This window comes from Apis dorsata, unplaced genomic scaffold (assembly GCF_000469605.1).
Source record: "Apis dorsata unplaced genomic scaffold, Apis dorsata 1.3 scaffold_86, whole genome shotgun sequence".
Lineage (NCBI taxonomy): Eukaryota > Metazoa > Arthropoda > Insecta > Hymenoptera > Apidae > Apis > Apis dorsata.
Genome location: NW_006263384.1, coordinates 31,303 through 41,405, shown reverse-complemented (window position 1 = coordinate 41,405; position 10,103 = coordinate 31,303). Strand labels below are relative to the sequence as shown.

Below are 10,103 nucleotides of genomic sequence, written 5' to 3'. Positions count from 1 at the left end.
TTTTTTTTTTTTTTTTTTTTGAGGAAAGAATATAATTACGACTTCTAGAAATGGAAAACTAGACCAGATACAATTTGAATTTGTATTTTTATTATTTTTGAGCCAAGCATTGAACGTCTGATAAAAAGGAAAATCATATATCATGCGTGAAACAAAAGGAAAGGGGTATATATAGGATGTATAGATAGAAATAAAATTTTGTCAAGTTTACCTGAAAAAACAAATTATTGTAGAAAAGCACCGAGGTCCATGCAAGGAGGATCGGAGAGAGGATTTCCAGGAATAAGATTAAAAAAATAAAAAGACAGCGATCCCACGACAATCTGTCAGCGATACTCGTGTAACCGAGGCGCGTTAACATATATTCGCGCAGATAGGCCGATAGGCATAACCAGCGCGATACAAAGCGAGGGAAAAAGCGAGGTGGAGAGACGGCGGCGGCGGCCACGTCCCTGTAAACGGTCGTTATCTATTCACACCGCTCGGACACCAATATAAATGGTAAGTGGGATATGCACGAACAACGAGCACGTGTACACGTGTTCCCTTATAGCGCCCTTGCGCGCTTCAAACCCTCCGTAATTCCTTCTCCTCCTCCTCCTCCCTTTCGCCTCTCGCCACGAATTTTCTTTTTTCAGCGAATATGGAAAAGGAAAGAGGGAAAAGAGATTCTTTCTTCTCCTTTTCGAAGAATTCGCGTTTTCGAAGAGAATATATCTCTTTTTTGTAATAATCGGTGTTACGGATTCGAAGAAATTGTGGAATAAAAGAAAAAGAAGAATAAAATCACTCCACTGAGAATTTTTTTTGTAGCAATGCAACAATTTCGAATTTCCAATTCAAGCCTTTCGAAAAGTTTTAAATTTATTTTAAAAAAAATTTATATATATATAAAACGAATTCGAGATTGAAACGAATAATTTCAAATGAATGGATTCGAGAGGCATTCAGTGTCGTGATCGATACGGTCACGATTCGAGGATCGATCGATCGATTATAAAGCGTCCATTCAGCATACCTGTTACGGATTAATTTACTTGCATCTAACTAATCATTTTCCCGATGAATATTCGTACGATTCTTGTCATTTCGTATTGCCAGGAAAACGATATGTATATATATATATATATTTGAAGCGAATTGCACATTCATTTAATTCAACGATTGTGTCATCGTGGTTTGTGAAGATATACGCTCTTTTATCCGGATAAAAATTTGTATGGATCTAGGAAAAATTGTATTTTCTAACCACGAAATTATTGGGTGACGAAAAAGAATTATTACACGTCAAGTTTTTCGATTACAATGAACTCTCCAATTCACTTCATAAAATTGACCCTTGCATTTTTTCCGGAAAAATCGAATACAATCGTCGACACAAATTTTGGAGAAAATTTGAAAAAAAATTCGAAGAAGCGAATTAACAATAACAAACAAATTTTCTATCGTTCGTGTTATCCCGCACGAATCCGTTTAATCCGTCGAATTAACTGGGATAAGTAATCGTAGCGAAAGAAGGCTAACACCTTCCGTTTCCAATCGCGTACCACTTGTTATTCCGGTAATCACGTTGCGCGGTTAACGAGCGTCTGACAATCGGCACCGCCCACGCCCGTTTCCATTCGATCACGTCAACGGGAGCGAATGGACGACGGCTCATCCTTCAACGCCTTCGCGAAACCAGCTCGGCTTCTTCTTCAAGGAAGAACTCGTGTCGGCCTCGCGTGCGCTCCATTCCCTATCTCGTAATCGCGTGTACAGGCTTTCGTAGCCTTGGAACACGTTGCAAAGTGTCGTCTCAGATAAGGACATATTCGTGCTCGAATGAAACGAGGGGGATGGGCAGGGATCGGAGGTGGCAATAATCTATTCTTTTTCTTTTATTTTTTATAGTCTCTGTAGAGAATAAGCAATCTTTTTCCCTTGAAAATTCTCAGCAAATTTGAAATCATTCCAAATGTGTTTGTTATTGGAAATGGACTCTTCGATTGTATCGATAATATATTTGTTGTGTTTCCGAATCTATTAATTTCCGAATCTATTAAATTCCAAGATAAATATTTTCGTAGAAATTAAATAATTAAATAATTTTCATAGAAACGATTCTATCCTATTGTTGGAAATGAGAATTTCACGGGGATAAAAATAAATTCGTAAAGAATTTCTCTTTCTCTTTTATTTTCTATAATCTCTATAGAGCGATAATAACCAATTTTTTCCCCCTGAAAATTTTCAGCAAATTTGGAATCATTCCAAATGTGTTTACTATTGGAAATGGACTCTTCGATTGTATAATATATTGTTGTGTTTTCGAATCTATTAAATTCCAAAATAAATATTTTCGTAGAAAAAATAAATAATTAAATAATTTTCATAGAAACGACTCTATCCTATTGTTCAAAATGAGAATTTCACGGGGATAAAAATAAATTCGTAAAGAATTTCTCTTTCTCTTTTATTTTCTATAATCTCTATAGAGCGATAATAAGCAATTTTTTCCCCCTGAAAATTCTCAGCAAATTTGGAATCATTCCAAATGTGTTTACTGTTGGAAATGGACTCTTCGATTGTATCGATAATATATTTGTTGTGTTTCCGAATCTATTAAATTCCAAGATAAATATTTTCGTAGAAATTAAATAATTAAATAATTTTCATAGAAACGATTCTATCCTATTGTTCGAAATGAGAATTTCACGGGGATAAAAATAAAAATTCGTAAAGAATTCCTCGAATGGGAGGGATCAGAATATGGGGAAATTTGCACAAGAAGCAGGATCGGAATTGCAATCGGGATCATTGCGTTGCGCAGAAAATTAATCGGCTAGCGGGGATATAACGTTTCAATAAACACCGAATAACCTAATATCCAGTGGCTAATGTTGCAATCGAGTTTCCATCGGAAAATCGTATAATCTTGCCGGCTAATGTAACGCGCGGATATCATAACCATTCCGGAATAAAAGAGAAACCGGCTTCAAATTAATTTCAATCCAATGTATCCAATAATATTTTAGTTAAAATACCTGTATTCGGTGCCAATTAACCGAGCCTCGTATAAGAAGATTTCGCTCCACTTTAATTCCATTTTATTTACGTTCGATCGAGAATTTCTCCGATACCGTAAGGATTGTCGTGGATGAAAACCGCGCGAGCAATTGGAATTTCGTCACTTTTTTTCTTTTTTTCTTTCCTCGAAAACTAGTCGAATAAAAATACCACCAACGAGATTTCGAACGTGCATCGAAAGAAAAAATGGGGGGAGTATGATGAAATTGAATGAAATAGAAATCGCGCGGATACATTTTTCGAGCGGAAATTTCGATATATATATATATAATCGTTCCAAGAAACGTTTAATATCGATTGAAATTAATTGACGTTAAATAAAAACGAGGGAGAAAGATTCCAAGAATTAACGATCTCAAATTTTACAAAATTCTCCCCCTATTTTAACACGATATTAAAAACACTTTCAATACGCTTGAAAATAATTCCAAAACCATTTTTCCTTTTCCCTGATCTGACAAATTTCCTAACTAAATTTCCTTTCCAATTCACAACATTTAAATTGCATGCATCGAAGGAATCGAGGCTCGAAGAGTTAAAATAAAATCCGCAGGAGGACACCGCGCGGGATGACGAGGAAGAGAGAAAAAAAAAATCTTAATCACGGGGTTGCATCGAGGCACACGCGCGTACATACCCCTTCGCGCGCTTCACTGTAGCCTCTACTATTCCACGCTTGGCGGGGTAAGAGGCGTAGTGCGCGCGAATAAAGAAATACTCAGCGACTCGACAGACCTAATTACGAGCCACTAAACCGAAAGCTCGAGCAATCAATCTCGCGCGCGTCGAAAGCGCCCCCGCGCAACCGCGGCGCCCACCACGCGCGCCCCTTTTGTCTATCCACCATCACCACCCTCCTCTCGACTCAGCCTGCCCCTTCAACCTTCATCTCATTTCCATCTCCGCGTTTCTTTCTTTCTTTCTTTCTTTCTTTCGATCAAGGATCGAGAAACAGCGGATATCGAATGAGGAAATTTCGAAAAACGGGGGATGAAAATTGCGGGGCGGAGCCGAAAGGGAAAGAAGCGCGCAAGCGTACGAAAAAAAAAAATAATAAGATAGAGAATTGGATGTTGAATTCGATGAAATTGAAATTGAAATATCATTCTTTCGTATACAGGGATTTAGAGATATAGGGATATATAATTTATTTATTACAGAATAAATATTTGGAAATATTTCGACAGTAGAGAAAGTAGATTCGTAGCAACTATTTTCCATTTGAAATCCCTAATAAATGAGAGACCATGGAAAATACGAATTCTGCATAATTCAAGTAAACCTGGAACAAAATTTTTCGAGAATCGCTCGTACATAATTTTATCGCATTGCACATTCATCGCGATAATGAACGACGCGTTAAAAATACATAGATATAAATCATGTGCTAAACCATAACGTCAACAAACATCGAGGCACGTTTGCGTGTACATCTTATTTTCTCGAGTAACCTTTGGTCCTTTCGTACCACGCACATGAGTCACACCGATGACAACACCGGTCCAAAACTATATAAATTACGCATATAAATTACGCATCTAAATTCTAAATCCTCCCCTTTAAAATCGAAGGAAACGACTTCATCCCCCAGCATCGTCCGTAAAAACTCGTATAACAAAACTCGCTCACCTAGCTCCTATCCAAAACTGCGATCCAAAGCCGGGATCCACGTCCCGGACGTACAGACACCACGTGGGAATTGGGCAGGCCGAGAGGGTGGTGGCACAAAAACGGTGGTGGCGGTGAAAAACACGAAGGAAACACGGGTGCACTCGTTGCACCCGCTCGCGGTGCAGTAGGGGTGGCATTCAAACGAATCCCCTTCTCCTCCTCCTCCTCCTCCTCCTCATCCCTTTCCCTCCCTCCCTCGTTTCTCTCGCCGAAGGAAAACGTCGATGCGTACACACGCGCACGATGCACACGATGCACCACTCTCCGACACTTCCACCACAATCGCAGGGCGCATTTTCAGGCGCGCCCAGGCCACCACGGCTAATTACCGACCCCAGCTTGGAACGCGGGATGAGCGCGACCCCGAGGAGAGAGCGTCCCCTTCGCGGCCGAGAGAGAAACTGAGAAGAGGCCGCACATGCGCCACCCGAGGCCAAGACGAGGACGAACGAACTCGTACGATTGAATGGTGGGGCTCGGCCGCGAGAGAGAAAGAGAGAGAGAGAGATAGAGAGGACCGGTGGTGGGGAGAGGATGAGACGATCACGGCGGACCGCAGGTAAAGACGCGAGCGATACGTTGACGGTTTTTTAAGGAGAGGGAGATGGAGGATTTTTCTTTTAGTAGCCAATTTTTAATCTGAGTAAGTTTGTTGGACAACGAACATATTTTATCGCTCATTGATTAAACGTATTCTCACACCTTTTGTGCATTTCTTACCCGTTAATTATTGCGTTTGAATATTCCAACGCGTGATATTCCCTTTTTTTTTTCCCCTCAATTGTAAAAGTAAATCGATCCCGGCGATCGTGGCGGCGATACGCACGCGAACGCGTGACGGAAATCGCTTTTGTTTCCTCGGCGAGAAAGCAGCGATAAAAGAGGCGAAAAGATATCTGTTGGCTCTAAATTTTAATCGAGCGATTAAACGAAGAGAAATTCACCTCTCTCTCTCATTTCGTTGGATAACGGAATCGTACGTTCGTGTCACGGCGAAGGAATTTCCAGAGATTTGCCAAGGAAAAAACACGGGGTGGTGACCCTTTTTAATGCAACCACACGAAGAGAGTTTAGTTAATAGAGAGTGATTACGCGGCATTTTAGAAAATATATCAAGGTATATATATATACGCGTATCGGGCCATTTATCTTTTCTCTTTAATCTATCGTCGACGTTAATTGATACCTGTTACGCGTATTACGTTTCACAACGTAATATTCAAATAAATGATGGTTAATCTGGCATTATCGTTTCCGTTCGTTTTCAACGCCTCGAACTCGTGAAAAAACCAGTCGTTGACTGCTCAACAATTGAACAATTGAAAAGAATAAATGTTGGATATATATAAAATATGAAACAAACAATAATTAAGAATTATTGGGGCTTTTTGGTGAAAGCAAATCTCTCGATTTTACCCCCGAGTTGATATTTCGACATTGCGAAAGAAACGCGGAAAAGAGACAAAAGAAGAAGGAGAAGAAGGAGAGATATCTTCACACCATCGCTTCCCCCTTCTAACTATCCGTCGAGGTGGAGAAGTCCAGTTCGTCCAAGATAACGTCGTGAGCGGCGGTATCAACGATAAGTACAAGTTCAAACGTCAAAAATGGACATGCATATTTCATCGCGCGATAGCCGGCGGCGCGTCCGATCGCGGCACAGGAATAATCGCGATATCTCCTTTTCGTTGCGCAATGTTACTATGAAAATTACTGCACCCGGAGATATGCAACGATAATTCGCCTTTTACGCGACACCTGTCCTCGCTGTATCGGGACGACACTTTTTTTTTTTTTATTAAACCTGTTGGAGGAAGAGAGAGAGAGAAATCTGCTCGAACTTTCAAAGCGCGAGTAATTATTTTTTTTTTTTTTGGATGAAGAATAAAGAAGGGAAAATTTGCAAGAATTGAAGATGGGTAGATATATTAAAGGGATTAGAATTTTTTTATAAATACGATTGAAAGAAAAAAGAGAGAATAATTTATTTAATTCCATTTTCGAAAAAGAAAATAAGAGTTAATTAATATCGCGTGTATTTTTGTATCTACGTGCCGAGTTTATTTCGAAATTATTAATAAATATAGATAAGTAATAACCGAAGATAAAAATCAGAGAAAGATGTATCTGTGTGTAAACGATATGAGAATGAAAAAAAAGGTGAGAAAATACGCAAGAAAACGTGGCATACCAAGCCTATATAACTCTTGGCTGGGATCACTCGAGTCATCCCGTGGAACTGTGGCCAGGGCCTTTATTGCTCGTTTGTTCGCTCGCGTGCTCCCTTTGACGCTTTATTTCATTTAAAAATCACGGAAATTAAGTTTCATAAAAGAGTGTACTAAACGATCTCAACAGGCTTCGAAGAGAGCGACGAGGAGAGCGGCTCTTGTAACCGCGTCAAATCGTCGAAAAAAAAAAAAGAAAGAGAAAAAAAAAAAGAAAAAACTCTCTTTCCCTATACTTTATACAAACGCCGAGACGTTGGCCTAATTGACTCGTTTAACCGGCCTCTCTCCCCCTCCTTCCTCGATCCACTGCTTACGAATTTCTACTTCCGCTTGCGCGTGTGCACACGCGACCAAAACCGTTAATTAAGCGTTTCTTTCACGATTGAACTAGTAGTAAGGAGGAAGGAGGAGAGAGATCCATTAACCGTTGATTTTCTCGGAACAGTGGCAGATCTGAAACCTGTGGCCTTACTTGTGTTCGCGTAATTGCCGGGTGAATTTCATTATTATGGAGGAGAGGGGGGAATATATACGTGTGTATAGTACAGACCTTATTTCCTTATCGCGATATTTTAACGCAAGAAGAGAGAATTTAACGCTGTGGTCCCAAGTTTTTCCAAGAAACGAGTAAACAAGATAAAGATCGAACGTTTCACCAGGATGCGCAAAAAAAAAAAAAAAAAAAAAAATACGGGATGTAAAGGAAACGAGTATATACGAATTATACGTTAACGTTGGATGGATCTGGCGAATGTATCGCGTCGATCAATTTTCTATTCTTGGAACGATCTAGCAGAAGGATGAATGATAACGTTTGGGATACGATAATTTTTGAATCGATCGAAAATCTATCCCGATTACACCAAACTAACTAGATCTAACCGATTTTCCATTATAATACGAATTACAATTCACGAATAATCCGCGATGTTTAATAAAACGATCTCCAAGAAAAAGGAAAAGAAAGAGATACACCCTGATGAATCTCTCTCGATTCATAAATCTCCACGAATCCATCAACATCCTAGCCACCTGACCATTTTCCAAGAATCCTAGACCGATCGAATCATCCCCCCTTTAGCGAGGGCATAATCGGGATGCAGGCCGCTCTAAATCAATCTCCACAGCCGGATAACAAGCTTAAGGCCACGAAGCCGTGGTGGATCGACGACGAGGACGATCACGGATAATTACACGCGCGGAAATTGCGGCTGGCCCAATCCTGCGTCCGGTGGTCTACGTCTCAATACGTACGCGCGCCTCCTCCTCCATTCGTTTCGTTCCTGACCTGTACCAGTGGCCGACCGACAGCCACGCTCTCTCTCTCTCTCTCTCTCTCTTTCTCTCAGTTCTGAGAGCACAAAGAGAGAGAGAGAGAGAGAGAAGGATGGACTCGAATAATGCCCGGGGCGATCCAGGCCCCGAAGACCTCTCTCTCTCTCTCTCTCTCTCTCTCTGGCTTTCCTTAAGTATAGGGCTCGCTTAACGATGTTTGTTTTATACATTGGCAGCCTGTTCACCGAACCTGTAATCTTTCTAAACGAGATATTACCAGGGCCCGTCCGCGAGAACCGAGGCTGGCTTCTTCCCTTCGTGGCGGGGCCTCGGACACGAGGGACACGGCGAGAGTCTCGAGGAATACTGTACGAAAATTGGAACCACCACAGCACCCACAAAATTGCCGCCCATTCACGGGTTGAACAACAACGTTGGTAAGTAACTTGGGGAGGAATTGGAGGCGAGAGGGTTGTACTCCAAGGGGATCTTTTTTTCTTTTTAGAGAGAATTTGCATCGTGAGTAGAAATAAATTGTTTCTTCTTATGCAATTGGTAATAACTATGAGAACGAGCGAAGATTTGATGTTTTGAAAAATATATATATATATGTATATTTCCTTGAAGATTCATGAGATTGAATATTCGATAATTTCGAAGAAATCGGGGACGATATTTAAAAGAAAACGCGGCGTTTAAAATTCAAAGTCGCGTCGAAACGGAGAGAAGGAGAGAGAGAGAGAGAGAAAAAAAGAGAGAAAGGAGAGGGAACGTAGAAAGGTAGGGAGGAGGGGAGAGGAGAACAAGGAAGGAATAACAACTATAGATCCAAGGGTATAAGCACGAGCTGTAAGCGTGTTCTCTTTGCTTAACTATTATAGTTCGGTATAGTCTCACGCCGTGTGTTTTCCAACTAAAACTACCCCTTTTACGTTCTCTCGTTCGCGATTTGCGTAAAAGTTTGCGCTTGAAAGGATTTCCAATGGTCGAAGGACTGGGGAAAGTGGCCGGCCATAGAATCCCTGAATCTTTAAAAACGCGATGAAAGGTGTTTCAGAAATAGGGTGGGTATAGGAAGAAGAAGAGGAGGAAGAATGGAATCGATCCATTGCTCGTTCTCGATCTCTGGATTCGATCGAGTCCATCGAACGCGCGCAATTCGAATTTCGCGCCCAAATTCCGACCGAATTCGCGAACGAAAGCCAGGCCAGGAACGATTTCCTGCGGTTTCTCGCGGCTACTTCTCATGTTTCGCTCGGAAACCCGTCATTTTTCTCACGGCTCTTGCCTTACGGCCTCCCCTCTCTTTTTTCTCTCTTGAAACAAGTGTCATCATCGAAATCGAACCTTAGAATTCGTATTTATAGATAAAAGATATTTTTCGTGACTCGAACGATAATATTTTTTTTCTTCTAAACTTTCGATCGAGAAATATTACTTCATTTATAATTTAACAAGCTTCAACCTCCACTGAAATTTGAAGCCGAAAAAAAAAACAAAACGAAACGAAAACCAGCATCGATTAATAGATAAACTATTTGAAATCTAGAATTAACTCGATCTCAGTCTCAACAAAAAAAAAAAAAGAAAAAAAAGAAAAAACAGAAATATAACTTGTATAACCTGGACGATTATACAAATTACAAGTCGAGGAAGATTTGAAGGATCATTCGAGATAATTCACGTTCCATTGTCATGCAAGATAACAAGCACGAACGAGGAAGGGGGGAGGGAGATATAATGCAAAAATTAACACTTACCGGCCGCTCTTTGTGATGACCATTTCCGTGCCGAGTTTGTGGAACTTCTCCCAAAGCTCTTTCCCCTCGAGGGTCACCTTGGGATCGTCCACGACCC

At 40.6% G+C, this 10,103-nt stretch overlaps 1 protein-coding gene across 1 annotated transcript in view; it reads right to left on the bottom strand.

The window, feature by feature from the left end:
• Positions 1 to 10,103, bottom strand: part of LOC102676767 (optomotor-blind protein-like) — a 110,156-nt gene that overhangs the window by 84,527 nt on the left and 15,526 nt on the right. Inside the window, 1 exon segment of the mRNA XM_031508436.1 lies at positions 10,007 to 10,101. Coding sequence (XP_031364296.1) covers positions 10,007 to 10,101 — 95 coding nt within the window.